Source organism: Poromitra crassiceps, assembly GCF_964638095.1.
Source record: "Poromitra crassiceps genome assembly, chromosome: 17".
In the NCBI taxonomy this organism is placed as follows: Eukaryota; Metazoa; Chordata; class Actinopteri; order Beryciformes; family Melamphaidae; genus Poromitra; species Poromitra crassiceps.
The window spans coordinates 26980551-27007647 of NC_139635.1; the positions used below are offsets into that span (position 1 = coordinate 26980551).

Genomic DNA, 27097 nt, shown 5'->3' on the forward strand with positions numbered 1-27097 from the left:
AATGTCTTATCTTTAGGGACAACATTTACTGACAAAAGATTGCATGGTGTTCTAGTTGGCTCAAGTTTTTCTCCCATGAGTGTGTTTATCTGTTTAAAATCCTCTTAATAATCATTTTTATCACTGTATTACTACTCTGTGGTCAGTAGGCTACATTGATGATATTTTCTTGATGTCATATTCAGTGGAAACTTTCATATATTAAATTGTAAAAATGAGAACATTAGATTGTCAATGGATTATTCCCAGGCACAGATTTGACTGACCTCTGGGTCAAACATGAACGCTATGTAACATTCAGAATTAACAGAACACATTAAACCAATAAGGCCCGCCCACCTGTCAGCTGATGGCCTGATGAAGACCATGCTGATAAAGGCTTTGAAGTAGGTGGGCACTCCTAGCTCTCCTCTTTTTCAATTTAAGTGTCTCTGAAAGCAAGTGGAGTCTCTTAATTTTTGGACGTACACTAAACACTTCAGTTGAAATCGATACAGGACAAACCGAATTCCATTCCATTAGGCCTATCTGGATCGGCCTACAGCTCAAGTTTGTGTTCTTTCTTGCTCTGTTTCAACACAGTAAATATGATCTGCTGTTACTCACCGCTAGTTTTCTTTTCTTTTGAGAGTCTTTTCTCGAAGCTCACTTGAGAATTGGACAGACCCAGGTCTTTTCTCGACTGCAGCAAACAGCAATCTTGTCGCAAGTTACTTTCTCTTTCAATTCCGGAATGTGACGCTGAAATTCGCTCTCCTCCGTTTCCTGTTGCTCCGCCTTTTTTTGGGCGGGGGGGGGGGGGGGGGGGGGGTCAAATCAATGTGTTGATTCATTTTTATTCTTACCATTAGAGAGCTGTTGTACCACAAATAGTACCACAAGTTTATTGTGCATTTATGTTTTTATGAACACACATATAACCATGACATCATACAGTGTAATTTGTGATTTGGGCAAACAATGAGCAGCATATACAAATATTGTGTTGGATGGATTGGATTGATCCTGTAGGCCTACTTAATATTTTAGTCTTGCACAGAGCAGAGAGAGGGGAAAATAGAGGCGAGAGATATGAGATACGGCTCAGGAGAATTCATATGGGATATTGATGTGATCGCTGCGCTGCATACTTGCCCTAAGTCAAATCCTCCTTTGTAATATGATTACTCATTATGGCTATTAAAATGAATCTTGAACAAAACATCTTACTTGAGTAGATCAATGTAGCAAGTAAAGGCACTAAGGCAGAGCAAAATCTGCCAACACAACACTTGACAACCTTAAAATGATGAACAGGCATGTTTGTTTGTTTTGTTGTTAGTAAAAAAGGATTGTATGTCAAACGTCAAATGCATTTAGATAGATGGAGAAATTGCAAAAAATCAGAATAGTATTACAAAAGTTGCGTCATTACCCTAGAAGAGCTGAGCTTCTGACCACGGCTGGGTCATATTGACTTCCCCTGTGTGATGGCAGGAACATACAGTGTATTAAGAATTCATGGTGCATGTCTTTGACTGCAACCATCCAAAGGCTGACCCCCTCCTACCTCACCGACCTGCTCCACCACCATACCCCCTCCTACCTCACTGACCTGCTCCACCACCATACCCCCTCCTACCTCACCGACCTGCTCCACCACCATACCCCCTCCTACCTCACTGACCTGCTCCACCACCATACCCCCTCCTACCTCACTGACCTGCTCCACCACCATACCCCCTCCTACCTCACTGACCTGCTCCACCACCATACCCCCTCCTACCTCACTGACCTCCTCCACCACCATACCCCCTCCTACCTCACTTACCTGCTCCACCACCATACCCCATCCTACCTCACTGACCTGCTCCACCACCATAGCCCCTCCTACCTCACTGACCTGCTCCACCACCATACCCCCTCCTACCTCACTGACCTGCTCCACCACCATACCCCCTCCTACCTCACCGACCTGCTCCACCACCATACCCCCTCCCATAGCCTCCGATCCTCCGATGCAAACCTCTTGTCTCCACCACTCAGGACCAAGCGCTGGACCCGGGGTGACAGAGCCGTCTCCCTTGCTGCCCCCTCCCTCTGGAACTCTCTCCCTAAACACATCAGAGACTGCATTAAACTGCCCTGTTAAAAAGGCCATCCCCTTTTCATCCCCTATTATCTATAAACCCACTACCTTATTATCATTCTCACTAATAGGACCTTCATCATTCATTAGTTTATGGGCATTTCATATTTGGGTTGAGCAACTATTTGTATTTACCTTACATTTGTAATTTGTGCATCCTATAATGTGTGTATATGTGCATTCTGTCTAAAGAGGATGTTGAAACCTGTAAATGAGCATAGTTTAAGCTCACATCTCGGGGCAGTATTGATTATATATGTTAAATGGTCAATTGTGTTATGGGAATTGCTGGTATTAGATAATAGTAATTATCTGTTTGTTTCTGTACTGCATATATTGTGTTAGAGAGCCACCTTTTGGTCCATTTGAGTATGGAACTTTGTTCGTAGTTATATAGCTCAATTGTTTGGTCACTCAATCCATTTGAGTTATTCATGTTTCCATTGTTTATTTGTTTCTTAGGAAACCACACCTAAAGTAATACCTGGATGCAGGACTACGGAAACACATGGGTTGAATAAAAGTACTAAACCTTCTTTCTTGGACTTTTGATCCTGACCGATCACCTGTGGTGGGCTAGTGACTCTGATCCGGCACATAAGCAGAAGTTCAGTGGAATAGCCTCAGTCAGTTATTCCTTTTTTTCAGCCCACATTCAAATCATTACTAGAAACTCACCTGTGCTTTTAACCTGTGATAACTGAATTGTCTTTTCCCTCATTCTTTGATCATTTGTATTGTGTATTATGTTTTAAATGTGTTGTTTACTTGATCTTTTTAAACCCCCTTGTAAAGCGTCTGAATACCATGAAAAGTGCTCCATAGATACAATTTACCGTTATTAAATTTATTATTGTATCCTTAATATCCGTATTCATAAGACTGAACAGATACATGGATATAGTTTAGAAGAATAAACAGCCAACTTACTAAGGAAGATTCGGGTTCAGGCCGGGCCGGGCTTGTTGTTTTGGACCTGCTAAGCTCTATATTGTATTAGCAAACACTGCAACAGGAAGTAAGCTCTATATTGTATTAACAAACACTGCAACAGGAAGTAAGCTCTATATTGTATTAACAAACACTGCAACAGGAAGTCAGCTCTGCACGGCCAACGCACACCAGCACGACAAAAGTGGCTTGGAGTCAACTGCTCGCTTGGTGCTGCAGCTTGATTGGTTGTCTTGCTGTCTTCTGGCCCCTCCCCATGTCGCTGTCGTTGCTCTCAACCATCGCCAGGTATCCCAGCATGCTTTGGAAAGAGATGACAGACGCATCCAATACACAATGAATGAATGAGGCAAATGACTATAGTGTCACTGTGGTGTGCATCATGTTGAGATGTTACAATGAAACTGGAAAAGTTGTAGTTTTCACACACTCACTTTAATGATCAAAGAAAAACAGGATATGAAAGAAAAATACTGAATTCTTCTTTAACTTTAACCCCCCTACACACATGATCCAACTAAATCATTATGTCAACATCACATGAACATGAGCCATAACACCACACATTCTGCCAAGAGGAAGAAAAGGTAAAGAGACAAGATACATCAGTAGTTACTGGTCTTCTCTCAGTGGAGACTGAGCCCTATTGAAAGAACAAATTAATCTTAATGTGCTAGACAAGTCTGAAAAGTGTTTTTGTTGTTCTATAAAATAAAATGCAACATTAAACTGGATATTATTTACCTGAAGACAAAACAACATATTATGTGTAAACTGTCTTAACTGACAATCCTGAGGCAAATGAATGATCAGTCTAATAATCTGTGTGATTGACAGGAGAGATGATCAGAGGGGCGGAGTTTTCACCACCATTATTAAGATAGGGACTGAAGTATGGGTAGAGTTTCTCAGTGAAGCTGCAGCCAGTAAAGGAGTAGATCAGAGCTGCAGCATCTACATCATAAAAGGAGACTAGACCCTCCTCATAATCCACAAACACCCCGACCTTCTGGGGCTTCATCTTCAGAGAGAGGAGGACAGCAGGGCCAGCAAGAGCTCTGTACTCATTTCCATTCCTCAACACTACAGTCCAGTAGCCTTTCTCTGGTCTCAGTGTGATTTTTCCCTTCCTGTTGCTCGACCCTCTGGCCACTCCTACATCCCAGTCAGTCTTCCCTTTAACCTGGACCTCGTAGTAAAACTTCCCTGAAGAGAAGCTCTGCTTTGCTAAGACACAGACACAAGGAGAAAATCTCTCTGGGTTGTCTGGGAGATTCTTCTTTACATCACCAACATGTACTTGTTTCCCATCATCAGACAGGATGAGATGGGCTTGTGCTGTATCAGGATCCAGAGTCACATCCACTGCAAACTGCTGGACCCTCTTCAGCTCAACATCAGCAAGCAGCTTCTCCATCTCTTTCCTGAGTGTCTCCTCCAGCTGAGCCACAGCTCTCCTAACAGTCCCCTCATATGTTGAGTGGACACTGACCTCTGTCCAGTCTTTGGTGTGTGGAGGATTGTTCAGGGATGGGAAGCTTTGGAGGAGGTGAAGGTGGTCTTCAGTGTGTGAGAGCTGCTCCACCTCAGCGGTTCTCTTCATCAGCTCACAGATCTCCTGTTCCATCTCTTTGATGAAGCCTTCACCTTGTTTCTCTGTTGTTTTCTGCTTCTCTTCAATCGTCTCAATGAGCTCAGCCTGGCCTCTCTCCACAGACTGCTTCAGAGCAGTGAAGACCTGCACACTGTCTGCTATCTGTCTGTCTGCATTTGCCTTACTGAGCTCTACTGAGTGTTTGATCTCCTGAATCTTCAGTCGTCTCTCCTGGATCTTCTGCTGAATTTCAGCCTCCGTCTTCCCCAGTTCAGCCTTCTTTCCTTTATATTCTTCTTCCAGAGGGACAAAGCGATGTGACTTGTGGTCTGACTCAGTACAGAACTGACAGACACACATCTGGTCAGTCTTGCAGAACAGCTCCAGCGGTCTGTCATGCTTCTTACACATCCTGTCTTCCAGGTTCTCCACAGGATCCATCAGCTTGTGTCTCTTCAGGCCCCTCACTCTCTGATGAGGCTCCAGGTGAGTCTCACAGTAGGAGGTCAGACACCCCAGGCAGGACTTCTGGGCCTTGCGTTTGGTCCCAGTGCAGATGTCACAGGGAACTTCTCCTGGTTTGGCACTTTGTTGGTCTGGGCAGCTGCTGGCTTTCATCTGAGCTGACTTCCTGAACTGAGCAGCCATCTCAGATATGAAAGTATTGACATGCAGCTCAGGTCTTCTGTTGAAAAGCTTCTGACACATGGGACACTGGCACTGGACACTAACATCCCAGTGCTGTGTGATGCAGTTCTTGCAGAAGTTGTGTCCACATGGTGTGGTGACTGGATCAGTGAACACATCCAGACAGATGGAGCACAGAAACTGCTCTTCAGAGAGGAGACTGCTGGCAGCAGACATATCCAAACACTGAGACCTGAAGGGAAAGTGTGAAATAACATTTAAATCCCACTGTGACATCATCAGTGATGTCATAAATCCCAGTGATGTGTGACATCATCAGTGATGTCATAAATCCCATGGATGTGTGACATCATCAGTGATGTCATAATGCAAACCTGCATGTATTGACTTCATTATACCATAATGAAACTGTCCTATATTGAGGACACAACTGATGTCTTGAATAAAATGTCTGGCCTCAGTAATCTCCATTCACACTTCTTGATAGCCTATATGCTAACATCTCTATCATGAGTTCATGTCTGCTTTGTGACACGTCCTGATCGGCTGGATATCCAGTTGTTCCTTTACTGTCTTTAACTGCCTGGATCATTCACAATAATGTCTTATCTTTACTGTCTTTAACTGCCTGGATCATTCACAATAATGTCTTATCTTTAGGGACAACATTTACTGTCTTTAACTGCCTGGATCATTCACAATAATGTCTTATCTTTAGGGACAACATTTACTGACAAAAGACTGCATGGTGTTCTAGTTGGCTCAAGTTTTTCTCCCATGAGTGTGTTTATCTGTTTAAAATCCTCTTAATAATCATCTTTATCACTGTATTACTACTCTGTGGTCAGTAGGCTACATTGATGATATTTTCTTGATGTCATATTCAGTGGAAACTTTCATAAAAAAAATGAGAACATGCCCCCCGACCCCCTAGGGGTTCAGTGGTCCATGACCTTTGGGTGGGCTGAGCCCACCCCGGAAGAAAATTGTGTACAGTTTCAAGTAAAAATGGATCAAACTGGCGCACTTTGAGATCAAAATGAAGAGACTAGATATATGAAGAACTACACACATCAATATCTTCTTTACCGTTCTGTGGTTTTACAGCGATGAAAAAATAATTGTTTCCCTATATATACTATATATATTCTGCATACAGGTTACTATGGTAGAATTATGCTTGCATAAATAATTGGGTGGGCTGAGCCCACCCAAAGCTCTGATGCTAAAACCGCCCCTGCCACTTGCCATAATACACAGGTAGGTTGGAGTGATCTAATGCAGCGTGGAACCAATGTTTTGATGTCGGACTGTTTTCGCATTCATTCCATGGATGATGGTTCATTCATATTGCCAAATATTTGATCGGGTTTTGTTTAGTTTTGCACAGGTTGCACTTTATTGATGTTCTCTTGAAAATATGTGCAGTGCAAAATGGGTTCATTGCAGCCACTAATAGGCTACAGTGATAAGACTTAATGCACATTTTTCTTGTCAAATATTTCTTATTTTTTGCACAGATATAACTTTATTGATATCGTTATAACAAAGTGATTGCACATTTCATTTGATTTTTATCTGATGGAGCAATCTGGTTAACTTTGTTTGTTCTAGGAAAGTGATTGCAATTTCTGTTTGATTATTTTAATTTATTATTTAAAAAAGCACAGATGTAGGCCTACAGTAGCAGTCACAAGATTTTGTTTAAAGTTGAAATGGAAGTCGTTTTTTTATTTGGACAACATTTTTGAAAGAAAATAGAATGGAATAGTCATGATCTTGATGTTATTTCAATAAAAGTTCAACTTGGACCTTTTTGTTACAATTGTGTTGGGCGGTGGGGCATGAACATTTTTCATTTCCCCCCCCCCCATTTTCCCCCCCCCCATTTCCCCCCCCCCGCCCCCCCCCCCCAAAAAAAAGATCCAGACAGTGATATGCAGTTTAGTTGGTGCTTTATTGCAGTGATTCCCAACCAGGGGTATGTGTACCCTAGGGGTACTTGAGCAGCTTGCAGGGGGTATACTTGGAATGATTGGGGAATACAATTTACCTCCAAAATGATAAACAAATATATATATATTCCAAGTCATTTCATAAGCCCATTGTTAAAATGTGATGTGTGTGCCGCAACTAGTTCTGCTGGCAAGTGTCAACTGCTACACTGTTCTGCTACTGATAATGGCAAAAAACAACTAAAAAGCCCAAACACCGGCAGTTCAGTGAAACATATATTTTGTATAGATTTACTTGTATGTAATCATCACCACGCATGAGTGAGGGGTACTATTGTCATGGAAAAACAGCTCAAGGACATAAGACAAAAAAGGTTGGGAACCACTGCAGTTTATTGTACAGAGATGAGAGGAGCATACCAGTTTGTTTCTAGTTGGTTTCCAATGCTGCTCTTGGTCTGTGGTCTGGTGAGAACTGTGTGTGCTCCCCCTCACCTGTGCCTAATGATCTCCTGTTACCTGTGCCTATTATTATACAACTCTGTGATCCATGACTGCCACCAAGTGTCCAAAAATAATACTGCAAGATATCTAAACAAAATAATATGACATGATGCCAACAACAAACATAAATGGCTCCAACATTGTGATTTGGACAAACAATGAGCAGCATAAACCTATTGTGTGTTTCTCTGTCCTCTGAAGCAGTCCTGGCTGGATTGATCCTGTAGGCTACTTAATAATTTGAGTCTTTCCCTGTAGGATATTATTTTTAAGCTTGATTTTTACTCAGGCTCTGGAGCTGGATCAGCTTAACAGAAGGGGTCATAGAGGTCGCGTTTGAAATCATAAGGTTCAAAGTCGGGGGCTTTCTGCTCCACTGATGCTTCAGCAACATGTTCCTCAGCTGGTGCTACCTCCTCTTTCTGCTCGACTGGTGCTTCAGCAACATGTTCCTCAGCTGGTGCTACCTCCTCTTTCTGCTCCACTGGTGCTTCAGCAACATGTTCCTCAGCTGGTGCTACCTCCTCTTTCTGCTCCACTGGTGCTTCAGCAACATGTTCCTCAGCTGGTGCTACCTCCTCTTTCTGCTCCACTGGTGCTTCAGCAACATGTTCCTCAGCTGGTGCTACCTCCTCTTTCTGCTCCACTGGTGCTTCAGCAACATGTTCCTCAGCTGGTGCCACCTCCTCTTTCTGCTCCACTGGTGCTTCAGCAACATGTTCCTCGGCTGGTGCCACCTCCTCTTTCACCACTTTCTCCTCAACGGGCGCAGCCGGTGAGGCAGTTTCTGTGATGGGGCGGGGAGGGTGGTCGATGAGGCAGTCGAGGTCCCAGTACGGGTCCCATCGTGCTCCATTCCCTTGACAGGAGGTGGAGGCGGAGATGGGGGTGGGACAGACGTTTTGGGAGCAGGAGGTGGGGACGGAGAGGGAGGTGGTGGTCAGCACACCCAGAGCGTTTTGGTAGCTGGAGGCATCGGCGCCGTGGACCTGCTCCAGGTGACGCATCTGCTGATACAACATCCTGATCCTGTTAATCTCATAGAGCTGCAGAAAGACAGACACATCGGTACAGGAGAGAGAGAACACATAGAAAATGTTAGTGGATCACATGAAAGGACAATGCCTATGGTAGTAGCTATATAGAACTCATGCTGAGATAGCCCTTTAAAAAGCTCATCCCCATTCAATCCTACACCAGTGATTCTCAAACCTTTTCATATCAAGACATTTTGTCTCTTGGACCCAAATCTGAGAATCTGTTTATTGTTGGATATGATTTTGTCCAGAATTCCAAGACTAACTGCTCTACTGTAGGTGGCAGAGGGATAACAGTGAAACTGTGATCAAAACAGTCATCTCTCTACATTCTCTAATTGCATTAACTTCTTGTAAATCAAATAATTGTGAAGTTTAACAATTCAGCAATTTCCTGAGGACCCCCCTGGAACCCCCTCAAGGACCCCTGGTGGTCCCCGGACCCCACGTTGAGAACCACCGTCCTTAACTCACTCCTTCAATGTGTCCGATGCTGTTGTAGAAGCGGTAGTAGGACTGGAAGTCAGGAGTGCCGCGCAGGGGCGGTTTTAGCATCAGACCTTTGGGTGGGCTCAGCCCACCCAAAGGTCATGGACTGCTGAACCCCTAGGGGGGTCCGGGGGCATGCCCCCCCGGAAGAAAATTTTGTACAGTTTCAAGTAAAAATGGATCAAGCTGGTGTACTTTGAGATCAAAATGAAGAGACTAGATCTATGAAGAACTACACACATCAATATCTTCTTTACCGTTCTGTGGTTTTACAGCAATGAAAAAATAATTGTTTCCCTATATATACTATATATATTCTGCATACAGGTTACTTATGGTAGAATTATGCTTGCATACATAATACCAAAATCACTTCAGGGGAGTTTCAAGTAAAGTAACATTTTGCTTTGTAGGCAAAACAAAAGTAAAATTAAATCAAAAGGGAACTTCCTAACTTATTGGCTGGAATAAAATTCCGACAAGATAATAATATACTGTAAGCACTAAAGCAGGAGTTTGCAGTCAACTAGTTGAAATTAATATGTGGCAGTATTTGTGGGGGTCAAAATCTATATAGGGTGTACCACCACAAATAGATCAGTGTATGGGAAACACTGACTATTAAATTGTGTGACTAGAAAGACACCAATAAATCTGAGAAAATGTACTTTAATTTTGAACAACAGCACTACAACGGTGGCATTACAAATGGTATTATGAAATTATTGTGGGGAAAAACAGGAATGCCACTTTTTTTCATGAACTTTAACTCATTGAGTGCCAAGGACGAGTATAGTCGTCAATTCGAATAGTAGCGTAGAGTGCCAAAGACGACTAAAGTCGTCAATTGCGTTTTTTGACGGTGGGACGTGGATCAAAGCCTCGTGCATCTCCTGTAAAAATATTGTAGCTATTGAAGGTGTATAACCTATTTTATGGACCCATTAGGTGGCGACAGTGCTCTCCAGATTAGAGAAAGTTGAGGAAAAAAAGCAGAAAAAGCCCCGTGATGAAAGAGAAACCGATGCATGAGCCAGAGCGGCACAGATTGCTCTGGCTGCCTGGAGCCAACGTTAGCTGCGAACAGCAGTCAATCCGCTCCCACAAATGAGCCCCTCTGTCTCTGCTGCATAGTTTCTCCACACGATTAGCCGCCAGAAAATAAAACCAAAGCCAAACCATTCTCATGAGAATGGTTTGGCTTTTCAGTGTCGCGCTGGGAGCCGGCGCACAAGGCTGAGCGCTCCGGAAATAGACTGGGTGCAGCGCACTTTGAAACGCGCAGCAGAAAGCCTATAATCGGACGCAGCTTCATCCCAGCTCACAACCGAAACCCCAGAAACGCAGACGAACGCGAGCCCGATCCAGACTCCCCCGACGAGCGGCCGCCATCCGAACGTGGATCCGTAAGGCAGCAGAGCCTCCCATAGCAGGCAGCAGAGACTCGCCTGACACACGCAGCAGCCAGCAGAGCGAGCAGAGCCACCAGAGACACTCCCACAGAGGAGGAGTTTGGAGTTGAGGGGTGTGTGGGTGCTGTTCAGATGTTTCAGGTCAGAAAATATTAGCTTCAGAGTCAGTGAATGTGCTTGAAATGCTTCATTTCACAAAAGGCTGAATATCTCAGCTTCTAATTTGAAACGCCTGTTTTTGCTGAAAACAACCTATCTTCTCCGGCTCATAACTAAAGAACGGAAAATGGTATCAATAAACTTTTTTTTGCTGATGATACAATAGAGTCTCCTCGTTCTTTGTGCGTGTTCGGTGTTTACATAGTAATATCACACAATATTCTGTGGGCCTCGAGAAATCACTGAAAACGCTCTGAAACTCTGAAACTTGGAGCGTCCGTTCTCCAAAAGTGGCTGGCACTCAATGAGTTAAGCAGAAAATTAAAAAATTGTTTTAAAGCAAAAATAAATAATAAATAAAGATAATTTTACCAGAAACTGCTACTAATGACCACCATGGATTTGGAGAGAGAAAAAAAAAAAAAAAAAAAAAAAAAAAAAAAACGTTTTTTTTTTTTTTTTTTTGGGTGGGCTGAGACTATTTTTGGGTGGGCTAAAGCCCACCCAAAAAAGGCCTAGAACCGCCCCTGGTGCCGCGGTACCACTTGGGTTCAATGTTCCTCCTGGATGGAGTCAGGAAGTGGTGTGCTTGAGCAGAGTGGATGCTGACTGCCCCTGCAGCTGCATTCACTGTGGAAGAAGACAGAGGCAGAAATCACAGAGGAATCAGGGAACAGGGGAGTTATGGCAATTTGGCTCCAATGCAATTTCTCATTAGCAGAGTATTAATTTGTTACTCAAGTCACTCAAGAATTGGAGTGGAAGAGTACTGGGGTGATGGGACTTTTTGACAACTGAACTTTTCTGAATTTAGACTATTATACTACTTAATATTAGTATAGTAATCATGAAAGCAGTTTGGGGAGTAGTGAACTACAAACAAATTAATGTAAACTAAACTTAGCTTGCTGGTAGTTAGACTCAAGTAGTTAATTACTTTTTTGTCATTTTTGGTACTTGATGAAACTACAAACAATTTTGGACCATAACAATCTGACATTGCTTACACTTCCATATGAATAGTGGGGTATTTTATGTTTTTGGCTTATGTGACACTGACATAACAATTGGGCACTTTTCGCAATAAACTGAATTGAGTGGCATTTTTCTGCTGGCATGTGACTTTTTTGTATTATTTTGTTATAAGTAGTTTGAACTACATTTTCTGAGTAGCTTTAGTTAATCACATTTTTCCAGTGTGGAGTATTTGGTAGTTTAAGCCATGGTGCTCAGTGGGGCCCGGGGACCCCCAGGAGTCCTTGAAGGGGTTCTATGGGTCCCCAGCAAAAAGGCTAATTTATTTTCACTAGAATACCAACCATAAGTATAACACAAGGGCAGACTGTATTTTGGTTGTGGGTTTCATACTCACACCCGCTCCCATGACCACATCATCCCTGTCCTCCATAACCTCCAGTGGCTCCCTGTCCCACAACACATCCAGTTCAAAGTCCTCCTCCTCACTCACAAAGCCCTCTATAACCAGGCCCCCTCCTACCTCACTGACCTGCTCCACCACCATATCCCCTGCCGTAGCCTCCGCTCCTCAGATGCAAACCTCTTGTCTGCACCACTCAGGACCAAGCGCCGGACCTGGGGTGGTAGAGCCTTTCTCCGTTGCTGCCCCCTCCCTCTGGAACTCTCACCCCAAACACATCAGAGACTGCATCAATCTGCCCACATTCAAGTCATTACTCAAAACTCACCTGTTCAAAAGTGCTTTTAACCTGTGATGACTGTGTGTTGTATCTGTATTAACATAATTTCCCCTCATTCTTTGATCATTTGTATTGTGTATTCTGTTTTTAATGTTGTTTCCTTGATATTTTTAGACCCCCTTGTAAAGCGTTTTTGAGTACCATGAAAAGCGCTCTGTAAATAAAATGTATTATTGTACAAAAGTGAATCCCTCGACTTCTTATTAATTAAATGTATTATTATTCTAACCATAAAACCATATGCATTCATAAGACTGAACTGACAAATGGATATAGTTTAGAATAGATCAGGGGTTTTCAAAGTCTGAGACTGTGGGCCTCCCCCAGACAAACCTTGGAAAGAGGAGCCCCCTCGCTCAATTCCTGGATGCCTATGGGATCATCATGATTGTGTTATTTGATACCATAGACACTCAACAATTAAAGCCAAGATGGCCTGAGATTGGTGTTTGACATACTTCAAACTACACCAAATACTTTTTTTTTTTTTTTTTTACATAAAATTATTTGTTTCTTACTCTGGGAAAGTGGGGAAAACTGTCAAATTCCCCCAAACGATTGTATCTGTCAACTATCTCTTTAACCAAATCAGACACATTGAGGATATTCTATGTGATCACCTTTTGATAACTAATGTAATATTGTTTCACTTCACTGAGCGTCCCCTGAAACTGCTTGGAGCCCCCCTGGGGAGGCCCGCCTCCCACTTTGAAAACCCCTGGAATAGATCAACAGCAACTTACTAAGAACATTTCGGGTTCGGCCCCATAAATGCAGCCAATGGGACAGGCCGGGCCGGGCTTGTTTGTTTGGGCCTGATCTAAGCTCTATATTGTACTAGAAAACACTGTAACAGGAAGTAAGCTATGCACAGCCAGTTGCACACAGCAAAGTGGCTTGGAGTCGCTGTCCACCCTGCCACGCTGCTCGCTTGGTGCTGCAGCTTGATTGGTTGTCTTGCTGTCTTCTGGCCCCTCCCCACGTCGCTGTCGTTGCTCTCGTCCATCACCAGGTATCCCAGCATGCTTTGGAAGGAGATGACAGACGCATCCAATACACAATGAATGAATGAACAACTGACTAGTGTCACTGTGGTGTGCATCATGCACCGTTAGAGGAGTGAATAGAGATGTTACAATGAAACTGGAAAATGTGTCGTTTTCACACACTCACTTTAATGATCAAAGAAAAACTGGATATAAAGATTGCAATTTTCAGAACATAGGCTCCGACAAAAACATCAACATCAACATTCCAATGTTACCACTAACCAGCCACATCAAGTGCTTGTGTGCTTGTAAGAGTTGTGTGCAGGATCCCACGTAAGGGGTCCATGAAAAACAGGATATAAAGAAACATACTGAACTCTTGTTTAACTTTAACCCCCCCCCCATAATAAAACTAAATCACTTTGTCTACGTCACATGAACATGAGCTATAACACCACACATTTTGCCAAGAAGAAGAAAGGTAAAGAGACAAGTTACATCAGTAGTTACTAGTCTTCTCTCAGTGGAGACTGAGCCCTATTGAAAGAAGTTAATCTTCAAATGTGCTAGACAAATCTGAAAAGTGTTTTGGTTGTTGTTCTATAAAATAAAATTCAACATTAGACTGGCTGCTAGTTACTAGGGATGGGCATTTCTAGCAAAAACACTATTCGAAATTCGCTGGCCAAATTCGAATTTAATTCGAATTTCGAAAAAAAAAAAAAAAAAAAAAATGTAAAAAAAAAAAAAAAAAAGATTTTTTTTTTTTTTTTTTGTGAGTGAAATGTTGCATTGTCTCCCCTGATTCTAAGTCTACGGCTTTATTAATTAATATAAAAAGCTTCTGCTGTGGATTTTTAGCTCAAACAAGCATTGCACCACTGAAGTAAAGAACATGTTACATGACATTGACATTTTCGAAAATAAAAAACAGTTTTGACAATCATGAGTGGTTCATTAAATATTTAGTAGGCTCAGGTCTGAGTGCCAAAGGGGTGCCAAAGTCACCCCCTCTCCCTCTTCATGGGATTTCATCTGCCATTAATTTTTCCATAAACCTTGCTTAAAATGCTTATAAAAATTGTTTTACTTGCTCAAACCAAGCGATTTGACTATACTTAGAATCAGGGGAGACAATGCAACATTTCACTAAAAAAAAAAAAAAAAAAAAAATTTTTTTTTTTTTTTTCGAATTTCGAATTTCAATAATAAAAGTCGACCTTGATAATAACAACGATTATTCGAAAATTCGAAATTCGATGCCCATCCCTACTAGTTACCTGAAGTCAAAACATGTGCGTAAATTGTCTTAACTGACAATGAATCCTGAGGCAAATTACTGATCAGTCTAATCTGTGTGATTGACAGGAGAGATGATCAAAGGGGCGGAGTTTTTACCACCATTATTATTGCAGGGACCGAAGTATGGGTAGAGTTTCTCAGTGAAGGTGCAGCCAGTAAAGGAGTAGATCAGAGCTGCAGCATCTACATCATAAAAGGAGACCAGACCCTCCTCATAATCCACAAACACCCCGACCTTCTGAGGCTTCATCTTCAGAGAGAGGAGGACATCAGGGCCAGCAACAGCTATGTACTCATTTCCATTCCTCAACACTATAGTCCAGTAGCCATTGTCAGGACTCAGTGTGATGTGTCGCTTCCTGTTGATCGACCCTCTGGCCACTCCCACATCCCAGGCAGTCTTCCCTTTAACCTGGACCTCGTAGTAAAACTTCCCTGAAGAGAAGCTCTGCTTTGCTAAGACACAGGGACAAGAAGAAAATCTCTCTGGGTTGTCTGGGAGTTTCTTCATTACACCACCATTATGTACTTGTTTCCCGTCATCAGACAGGATGAGATGGGCTTGTGCTGTATTAGGATCCAGAGTCACATCCACTGCAAACTGCTGGACCCTCTTCAGCTCAACATCAGCAAGCAGCTTCTCCATCTCTTTACTGAGTGTCTCCTCCAGCTGAGCCACAGCTCTCCTCACAGTCCCCTCATATGATGAGTGGATAATGACCTCTGTCCAGTCCTTGGTGTGTGGAGGAGTGTTCAGGGATGGGAAGCTTTGGAGGAGGTGGAGGTGATCTTCAGTGTGTGAGAGCTGCTCCACCTCAGCGGTTCTCTTCATCAGCTCACAGATCTCCTGTTCCAGCTCTTTGATGAAGCCTTCACCCTGTTTCTCTGTTGTTTTCTGCTTCTCTTCAATCGTCTCAATGAGCTCAGCCTGGCCTCTCTCCACAGACTGCTTCAGAGCAGTGAAGACCTGCACACTGTCTGCTATCTCTCTGTCTGCATTTGCCTTACTGAGCTCTACTGAGTGTTTGATCTCATGAATCTTCAGTCGTCTCTCCTGGATCATCTGCTGAATTTCAGCCTCCGTCTTCCCCAGTTCAGCCTTCTTTCCTTTATATTCTTCTTCCAGAGGAACAAAGCGATGTGACTTGTGGTCTGACTCAGTGCAGAACTGACAGACACACATCTGGTCCATCTTGCAGAACAGCTCCAGCGGTCTGTCATGCTTCTTACACATCCTGTCTTCCAGGTTCTCCACAGGATCCATCAGCTTGTGTCGTTTCAGGGCTGAGATTCTCTGATGGGGCTCCAGGTGAGTCTCACAGTAGGAGGTCAGACACCCCAGGCAGGACTTCTGGGCCTTCCGTTTGGTCCCAGTGCAGACGTCACAGGGAACTTCTCCTGGTTTGGCACTTTGTTGCTCTGGGCAGCTGCTGGCTTTCATCTGAGCTGACTTCCTGAACTGAGCAACCATCTCAGATATGAAAGTATTGACCCGCAGCAGAGGTCTTCTGTCAAAAACCTCTTTACACATGGGACACTGGCACTGGACACTAACATCCCAGTGCTGTGTGACACAGTTCTTGCAGAAGTTGTGTCCACATGGTGTGGAGACTGGATCAGTGAAGACATCCAGACAGATGGAGCACAGAAACTGATCTTCAGAGAGGAGACTGCTGGCAGCAGACATATCTGTGTGAAATAACAACATTTATTACATCATTCTTGAATGACAATACCTTAAAAAGGGGAAATTTAAGTAAAAAAAAAAAGGGGGACTACACTCACATTTTATGCACTTTTAAAAGTGTCATCGAGGAGGACTAAGTGTCCAATGATTTAAAAAGCCTTCATTGGCATGTCTAGAGACACTGTTGGATTAATGACAATGAACTTAGCTTCTGTTGAACACCTCATTATTTCTACTGACTCTGTACAAACAGCCTAGAGACAACCCACCTCAGGTCGCCCTATTTTATATGGTTATATGGTTCATTTACCAAACCTGCATGTATTGACTTCATTATACCATAATGAAACTGTCCTATATTGAGGACACAACTGATGTATTGAATAAAATGTCTGGCCTCAGTAATCTCCATTCACACTTCTTGGTAGCCTATATGCTAACATCTCTATCATGAGTTCATGTCTGCTTTGAGACACGTCCTGATCGGCTGGATATCCAGTTGTTCCTTTACTGTCTTTAACTGCCTGGATCATTCACAATAATGTCTTATCTTTAGGGACAACATTTACTGTATTTAACTGCCTGGATCATTCACAATAATGTCTTATCTTTAGGGACAACATTTACTGTCTTTAACTGCCTGGATCATTCACAATAATGTCTTATCTTTAGGGACAACATTTACTGACAAAAGACGGCATGGTGTTCTAGTTGGCTCAAGTTTTTCTCCCATGACTGTGTTTATCTGTTTAAAATCCTCTAATAATCATTTGTATCACTGTATTACTACTCTGTGGTCAGTAGGCTACATTGATGATATTTTCTTGATGTCATATTCAGTGGAAACTTTAATTAAATTGTAAAAATGAGAACATTAGATTGTCAATGGATTATTCCCAGGCACAGATTTGACTGACCTCTGGGTCAAACATGAACGCTATGTAACATTCAGAATTAACAGAACACATTAAACCAATAAGGCCCGCCCACCTGTCAGCTGATGGCCTGATGAAGACCATGCTGATAAAGGCTGTGAAGTTAGTGGGCAGTCCTAGCTCTCCTCTTTTTCACTTTAAGAGTGTCTGGAAGCAAGTGGAGTCTTAATTTTTGGACGTACACTATACACACTTCAGTTGAAATCTCTAAGAGGCCATTTACACCTGGCGTTAACATGCGTTTTCTGCCATCAGATTGCAATCAGATTGTATTTTATCACTTCAGCCTGATTCTATTTACAGCTGGCGTTAACATGCATTTTCTGCAATCTGATTGCAATCAGATCGCAGAAATGCTTGTCCTCTCAATCCGCATAAAGTTGCTGTATCCAGATTGAGAGGACACATTGCATTTACACTTGTGTTCAATGTGTATTGTGTACACAATGCATCCCTGACCACCTGCGGGGGTGGTTTGGCCGATCAGATTGCAATCCTTCAATGCGTTTTGGGGGTGTTTACACCTGTACTTTCAAGTGATAAAACACAATCTGATTGCAATCTGATCACAGAAAACACATGTTAACGCCAGGTGTAAATGGCCTCTAAGATACAGGACAAACCGAATTCCATTGCATTAAGCCTATCTATCTGGATCGGCCTACAGCTCAAGTTTGTGTTCTTTCTTGCTCTGTTTCAACACAGTAAATATGATCTGCTGTTACTCACCGCTAGTTTTCTTTTCTTTTGAGAGTCTTTTCTCGAAGCTCACTTGAGAATTGAACAGACCCAGGTCTTTTCTCGACTGCAGCAAACAGCAATCTTGTCGCAAGTTACTTTCTCTTTCAATCCCGGAATGTGACGTTGAAATTCGCTCTCCTGCGTTTCCTGTTGCTCCGCCTTTTTCAGGGCGGGGGGGGGGGGGGGGTCAAATCAATGTGTTGATTCATTTTTATTCTTACCATTAGAGAGCTGTAGTACCACAAATAGTTGGCACACAAGTTTATTGTGCATTTATTTTTTATGAACACACATATAAACATGACATCATACAGTGTAATTTGTGATTTGGGCAAAAAATGAGCAGCATACTGTAGCGTTTCAGGTAATCCAAGTATTACCTGTAATGTGATGTGCAATAGAAGTGTCTAGATTGCACCTAGGAACTAATGTGTGTGGGTGTGTTCCTAGGGGGAAGGGGGTATATAGGACCAGCGGCCGGGGGCCGGGAGTCAGTCAGGCCATGTGGGCGAGCTGACCGGGTGGTTGCAGAGCTAGCAGCGAAGCTAGCTGCTAGGAGCTATATTGTGAAGACAAGAATAAAAAGCCTGTACCAACTTCAAGTCTCCAGTTCCTTGGACAAATACTCACTTCGTTACATTGGTGTCAGCAAGTAAAGCGGTAACGCCTCTGATTCGGCCGAGAGGGGAGAGGGTGAGAAGGAACGGCAAAAAAAACTGGGTGGTGCGGTTTTTGGGCTCTAGATCTAGCGCTAGTAAGTTAGCTACCAGGGGTGCTAACTGCTAACTGCTAGCTGCTAAGACCACGTGCGATGGTGCGCGGAGAATGGCCATCGGTGAACGGGAGGAAAGGGGAGCTGACGGCGGGGATCAGCTCGATGCTGGCGGGCATGGAGGCCCGTGTGTTGAGAGAGGTCGGACGGCTGGTGGAAGAGACTCCTGCCTGGGCAGTAGAGGTGATGCGGGCGCTGCGGGAAGTCATGCAGCGGGTGGACTTGATGAGCGCGGAGGTAATGCAGCAGGGAGAGCGGCCGGAGGAGCCACGGAAGAGACTGTGTTGGACCTGCGGTGAGCCGGGCCACGTGGCGAGGTGGTGCCGAGGCGGTCCCGGGAGACGGACCGGGTATGCGGGACAACGAAATGGACAGCAGGGAGCCTGCTGGGCATGCGGCGAGATTGGACACCTGGCTAGAGAGTGTCAAAAGGCTGTCGGGGACCGGAGGGCAGCGGGAGAAGAGAGACGTGCAGGCGGCGGACAGGTGAGACTCTGCTGGACTTGCCAGTCGCCGGAGCACTTGGCCAGGGACTGCACTGAGAGTGGGGAGGCCGGAGGTGAGACACGGGCTGGGGAGAGTGTGAGCAGCCGGGGAGAAGAGAACGTTGTGACGGATAGGAGAACGGTGCTGCAGGGGAACAGCCAGAGGGAAGAGAGGGATATCGTCTGCAGCGTTGTTACAGTCGGGAGAGCGACGCTCGTGTCTCCGAGTGAGCGAGGGGGGTTACCGCCGGGGGAACCGGCCCAGCCTAACCGCTATACACCCCCTAACGTTGCACTGCGGAGAGCCGAGGGGAAGATCGACGCCGGTGGTGTTCGCTCTGCTGTCCTCAACCCTGGAGGAGGGGGACGGAAAAACGAGCGAGTGCGAGGCCGGGAGGACGACGCCAGGGTCATCTGGAGAGTCGACGGGCGCGAGTGGAGACCGGAGGACGAGGATGTCGATCCGGTGCTCGTTCGTGCATTTGGCTACTGGAACAAACAAAAGGGGGGACCGAAAAGAGTGCTTCAGGTGGGACAGAAGCTGGGAAAATGGGGGGATGGAAATGGGGTTTAAAAGAAAAGTTAAGGAAAATGTGGGGGCTTGTGTTTAATTGAGATGTGGGGGTTATTGTTGAATGGGAAATGTGGGTTGAATTTAAATGTGTGAAAAAGAAAGGAAATAATGAAAAACTAGACATTATGGAGTGCCTAATGGGAAACTAGACATTATGGGGGTACCTAATGGAAAACTAGACATTACGGAGTACCTAATGAAAACTGGACATTATGACGGGGGTGCTGAAAAGAAAAGACTGTTTGTTGGGGAATTAGAATTTGATGTGGTGATGGGAAAATTGTTGTGTTGGGTGTGTTTTGGTACAGGGGGATGTGTGTGGGTTGTGCATGTCGCGTGGAAGCGACATTAAAGTTGGGTGGGGGAAATGTAGCGTTTCAGGTAATCCAAGTATTACCTGTAATGTGATGTGCAATAGAAGTGTCTAGATTGCACCTAGGAACTAATGTGTGTGGGTGTGTTCCTAGGGGGAAGGGGGTATATAGGACCAGCGGCCGGGGGCCGGGAGTCAGTCAGGCCATGTGGGCGAGCTGACCGGGTGGTTGCAGAGCTAGCAGCGAAGCTAGCTGCTAGGAGCTATATTGTGAAGACAAGAATAAAAAGCCTGTACCAACTTCAAGTCTCCAGTTCCTTGGACAAATACTCACTTCGTTACAATACAAATATTGTGTTAGATGGATTGGATTGATCTTACTTTACTTTACTTTGATAAACTTTACTTAATATTTTAGTCTTGCACAGAGCAGAGAGAGGGGAAAATAGAGGCGAGAGAGAGTATGAGATACGGCTCAGGAGAATTCATATGGGATATTGATGTGATCGCTGCGCTGCATACTTGCCCTAAGTCAAATCCTCCTTTGTAATATGATTACTCATTATGGCTATTAAAATGAATCTTGAAGAAAAAATCTTACTTGAGTAGATCAATGTAGCAAGTAAAGGCACTAAGGCAGAGCAAAATCTGCCAACACAACACTTGACAACCTTAAAATGATGAACAGGCATGTTTGTTTGTTTTGTTGTTAGTAAAAATGATTGTATGTCAAACGTCAAATGCATTTAGATAGATTGCAAAAAATAGCAAAAAAATCTGAATAGTATTACAAACATTGCGTCATTATTCCATGTTTGCCACACACACACGCACGCGCACACACACACACACACACACACACACACACACACGCACACATTCCCTAGAAGAGCTGAGCTTCTGACCACGGCTGGGTCATATTTACTTCCCCTGTGTGATGGCAGGAACATACAGTGTATTAAGAATTCATGGTGCATGTCTTTGACTGCAACCATCCAAAGGCTGAGGGCGGCCACAGCTAGCCAACAGTGGAGAGACACACATGCGCGCACACACACACACACACACACACACACACACACACACACACACACACACACACACACACACACACACACACACACACACACACACACACACACAGAGATGGGCAGTATTTTAAATACATGTATTTAAAATACGTATTTCAAATACATTTGTGTATTTTTTTTGTCATTTGTATTTTGCTGGACCAAGAAAAATAAGATGTAATTTGTATCAAAATACCTTCAGACCTTGTATTTTGTGTATTTTAAATACATAAAATACTTTTTTTTATGTTATGTAATTTTATTCTCAAATTGACACATTTTTGACATTGACACAGGTTTAAACTGTGGAATAAAGAAAGGCAATGTGACTGACATGTCACTTCTACTCTACCTCTGATTGGCTTACCCTCAGAACAAACTCAACCACAAATCAGAGGCAGAGTAGGGTGGGTCTTGAGTCAGACTTCACATAAACTAGTAGTGAAGCATCGTCTTGGTGGAAATTCCCCCAGAGATAAATTACTAATAAAAATGTGATGATTCGATATTGTATGCACTGGCCTATCTGCAAATTAAATGGTTTTTCAAACCAGTGTATCATATTAGAGAGACACAACTAATATAATCTGGCTAAGTGGGTGGCGGTGTGTGTGGCGTGGGAGTGGCGGCAGTGTGGGTCACGATTGTGATGTCATCAGTGATGTCACTCGAGTAATTGTTGTGATGTCACTTGAGCAACTGATTGCCCAACTGTGATGTCACTCAGGCAGTTGTGATGTCATCAGTGATGTCACTCAAGCAACTGTAATGTAGTGTGAGCCAATGCGGTGCACAGTTGCATGATGGCACCTAGGTGGGTGGACGGTGTCTGTCTGTCTGTCAGTCATGATTTTGGAAGTCCGTGGAGTGGGCGATTTCCATAACTGCAGCCATGGCGCATCATCTCCAGAGTCTCCACCTATATTGTTATGATGTCAGATATCTATGGCTAAACATGGTCAAAGTTTGAAAACTTGAAGTTAACATGTAGATATGCTGCCTGTAAGTCAAAAGCCCTCACAGAAGGTGATTAACAGCTGAAGTGAGGGAGAAATTAGCTGTGCTGAAAAACAGCTAAAACTGAAATGGAAAAACTGTAGTGTGTTAGAGCGTACACAAAGGAGAATACTGTCACAGAGGACGATTTACCATCTAAAGAAACCAGAAAATTTCACATTTGAGAGGATGGAATCAGAGAATTAGGACATTTTTCCTGAAAGAAATGGGTCAAAATGATTAATAGATTATCAAAATAGGCAATTAATGTAATATTTGGCAATTAAACGATGAATTGACTAATCCTTGCAGCTCTTTATCGGTTTTTATAAAATGTATTTTTATGTATTTTCAAAATACAAAATACGTATTTGTATTTCAAATACATTTTTCAGACCAGTATTTTCTATTTGTATTGTGATACATTTCTTGAGCAAGTATTTGTCATTTGTATCAAAATACTTTTTGATGTATTTTTGCCCATCTCTGCACACACACACACACACACACACACACACACACACACACACACACACACACACACACACACACACACACACACACACACACACACACACACACACACACACACACACACACACAGCTGATTCCCATTCAATCCTACACCAATGATTCTCAACCCTTTTCATATCAAGACCTCTAATAGTCCACATTAGCACCACAGACCCCCATTTGATGAGATTGTGTCTCTTGGACCCAAATCTGAGAATATGTTTATTGTTGGATATGATTTTGTCCAGAATTCAAGACTATCTGCTGTACTGTAAACTACTTTTTATAAGTAGCTTTAGTTAACCAAATGTCTCCCTATGATTCTCCATGTTAGCTTTACTGTAGTTAATTTCTTCCCAGTGTGAAGTATTTGGTAGCTTAAGCCAGGCCCCCTCTTACCTCACCGACCTGCTCCACCACCATACCCCCTCCTACCACACCGACCTGCTCCACCACCATACCCCCTCCTACCTCACCGACCTGCTCCACCACCATACCCCCTCCTACCTCACCGACCTGCTCCACCACCATACCCCCTCCTATCTCACCGACCTGCTCCACCACCATACCCCCTCCTACCTCACTGACCTGCTCCACCACCATACCCCCTCCCATAGCCTCCGCTCCTCCGATGCAAACCTCTTGTCTCCACCACTCAGGACCAAGCGCTGGACCCGGGGTGACAGAGCCGTCTCCCTTGCTGCCCCCTCCCTCTGGAACTCTCTCCCTAAACACATCAGAGACTGCATTAAACTGCCCTGTTGAAAAGGCCATCCCCTTTTCATCCCCTATTATCTATAAACCCACTACCTTATTATCATTCTCACTAATAGGACCTTCATCATTCATTAGTTTATGGGCATTTCATATTTGGGTTGAGCAACTATTTGTATTTACCTTACATTTGTAATTTGTGCATCCTATAATGTGTGTATATTTGCATTCGGTCTAAAGAGGATGTTGAAACCTGTAAATGAGCATAGTTTAAGCTCACATCTCGGGGCAGTATTGATTGTATGTTAAATGGTCAATTGTGTTATGGGAATTGCTGGTATTAGATAATAGTAATTATCTGTTTGTTTCTGTACTGCATATTGTGTTAGAGAGCCACCTTGTGGTCCATTTGAGTATGGAACTTTGTTCATAGTTATATAGCTCAATTGTTTGGTCACTCAATCCATTTGAGTTATTCATGTTTCCATTGTTTATTTGTTTCTTAGGAAACCACACCTAAAGTAATACCTGTATGCAGGACTACAGAAACACCTGGGTTGAATAAAAGGACTAAACCTTCTTTCTTGGACTTTTGATTGTGACCGATCACCTGTGGTGGACTAGTGACTCTGATCCGGCACATAAGCAGAAGTTCATTAGAATAGCCTCAGTCAGTTATTCCTTTTTTTCAGCCCACATTCAAATCATTACTAGAAACTCACCTGTGCTTTTAACCTGTGATAACTGTATTGTCTTTTCCCTCATTCTTTGATCATTAGTATTGTGTATTATGTTTTGAATGTGTTGTTTACTTGATCTTTTTAAACCCCCTTGTAAAGCGTCTGAATACCATGAAAAGTGCTCCATAGATACAATGTAGGCTACTGTTATTAAATGTATTATTATTGTATCCTTATAACCGTATGTATTCATAAGACTGAACAGACACATGGATATAGTTTAGAAGAATAAACAGCCAACTTACTAAGAAAGATTCGGGTTCAGGCCGGGCCGGGCTTGTTGTTTTGGACCTGCTAAGCTCTATATTGTATTAGCAAACACTGCAACAGGAAGTCAGCTCTGCACGGCCAACGCACACCAGCACAACAAAAGTGGCTTGGAGTCACTGCTCGCTTGGTGCTGCAGCTTGATTGGTTGTCTTGCTGTCTTTTGGCCCCTCCTCACGTCGCTGTTGTTGCTCTCATCCATCACCAGGTATCCCAGCATGCTTTGGAAAGAGATGACAGATGCATCCAATACACAATGAATGAACAACTGACTAGTGTCACTGTGGTGTGCATCATGCACCGTTAGAGGAGTGAATAGAGATGTTACAATGAAACTGGAAAATGTGTCGTTTTCACACACTCACTTTAATGATCAAAGAAAAACAGCATATAAAGAAAAATACTTAACTCTTCTTTAACTTTGCCCCCCCATCATGATCTAACTAAATCATTGTGTCTAAATCACATGAACATGAGCCATAACACCACACATTCTGCCAAGAGGAAGAAAAGGTAAAGAGACAAGATACATCAGTAGTTACTGGGCTTCTCTCAGTGGAGACTGAGCCCTATTGAAAGAACAAATTAATCTTCAAATGTGCTAGACAAGTCTGAAAAGTGTTTTTGTTGTTCTATAAAATAAAATTCAACATTAGACTGGATAGTATTTACCTGAAGACAAAACAACATATTATGTGTAAACTGTCTTAACTGACAATCCTGAGGCAAATGAATGATCAGTCTAATAATCTGTCTGATTGACAGGAGAGATGATCAGAGGGGCAGAGTTTTCACCACCATTATTAAGATAGGGACTGAGGAATGGGTAGAGTTTCTCAGTGAAGGTGCAGCCAGTAAATGAGTAGATAAGAGCTGCAGCATCTACGTCATAAAAGGAGACCAGACCCTCCTCATAATCCACAAACACCCCCACCTTCTGAGGCTTCATCTTCAGAGAGAGGAGGACAGAAGTGTCAGCAAGAGCTTCGTACTCATTTCCATTCCTCAACCATACAGCCCAGTATCCATCCTCTGGGGTCAGTGTGATGCCTCCCTTCCTGTTGATCGACCCTCTGGCCAATCCTACATCCCAGTCAGTCTTCCCTTTAACCTGGACCTCGTAGTAAGACTTCCCTGAAGAGAAGCTCTGCTTTGCTAAGACACAGGGACAATAAGAGAATCTCTCTGGGTTGTCTGGGAGATTCTTCGATACATCACCATCATCATCATCACCACCATCATGTACTTGTTTCCCATCATCAGACAGGATGAGATGGGGATTTGCTGTATCAGGATCCAGAGTCACATCCACTGCAAACTGCTGGACCCTCTTCAGCTCAACATCAGCAAGCAGCTTCTCCATCTCTTTCCTGAGTGTCTCCTCCAGCTGAGCCACAGCTCTCCTCACAGTCCCCTCATATGATGAGTGGACACTGACCTCTGTCCAGTCGTTGGTGTGTGGAGGAGTGTTCAGGGATGGGAAGCTTTGGAGGAGGTGAAGGTGGTCTTCAGTGTGTGAGAGCTGCTCCACCTCAGCGGTTCTCTTTATCAGCTCACAGATTTCCTGTTCCAGCTCTTTGATGAAGCCTTCACCCTGTTTCTCTGTTGTTTTCTGCTTCTCTTCAATCGTCTCAATGAGCTCAGCCTGGCCTCTCTCCACAGACTGCCTCAGAGCAGTGAAGACCCGCAGACTGTCTGCTATCTCTCTGTCTGCATTTGCCTTACTGAGCTCTACTGAGTGTTTGATCTCATGAATCTTCAGTCGTCTCTCCTGGATCATCTGCTGGATTTCAGCCTCCGTCTTCCCCAGCTCAGCCTTCTTTCCATCATATTCTTCTTCCAGAGGGACAAAGCGATGTGACTTGTGGTCTGACTCAGTACAGAACTGACATACACATATCTGGTCAGTCTTGCAGAACAGCTCCAGCGGTCTGTCATGCTTCTTACACATCCTGTCTTCCAGGTTCTCCACAGGATCGATCAGCTTGTGTCGTTTCAGGGCTGAGATTCTCTGATGAGGCTCCAGGTGAGTCTCACAGTAGGAGACCAGACACACCAGGCAGGACTTCAGGGCCTTCTCTTTGGTCCCAGTGCAGACGTCACAGGGAACTTCTCCTGGTTTGGCACTTTGTTGGTCTGGGCAGCTCCTGGCTTTCATCTGAGCTGACCTCCTGAACTGAGCAACCATCTCAGATATGAAAGTATTGACCCGCAGCAGAGGTCTTCTGTCAAAAACCTCTTTACACATGGGACACTGGCACTGGACACTAACATCCCAGTGCTGTGTGATACAGTTCTTGCAGAAGTTGTGTCCACATGGTGTGGAGACTGGATCAGTGAACACATCCAGACAGATGGAGCACAGAAACTGCTCTTCAGAGAGGAGACTGCTGGCAGCAGACAT

General features: G+C 43.7%; 2 protein-coding genes across 2 annotated transcripts; both read right to left on the reverse strand.

Moving 5' to 3' along the window:
* Positions 1-3893: 3893 nt before the first annotated feature.
* LOC310792306 (uncharacterized protein) lies at positions 3894-27097 on the reverse strand (the record flags this gene model as incomplete). The annotated part of the gene is made up of 6 exons (XM_083654029.1): positions 3894-5537; positions 8464-8826; positions 9292-9333; positions 13482-13620; positions 24786-24914; positions 25443-27097. 6 exons carry the CDS (start codon positions 27095-27097, stop codon positions 3894-3896), a joined length of 3972 nt encoding a protein of 1323 aa, XP_083510155.1.
* On the reverse strand, positions 14933-16573 carry LOC310791699 (E3 ubiquitin-protein ligase TRIM21-like; the record flags this gene model as incomplete). The annotated part of the gene is made up of 1 exon (XM_083653354.1): positions 14933-16573. One exon carries the CDS (start codon positions 16571-16573, stop codon positions 14933-14935), a length of 1641 nt encoding a protein of 546 aa, XP_083509480.1.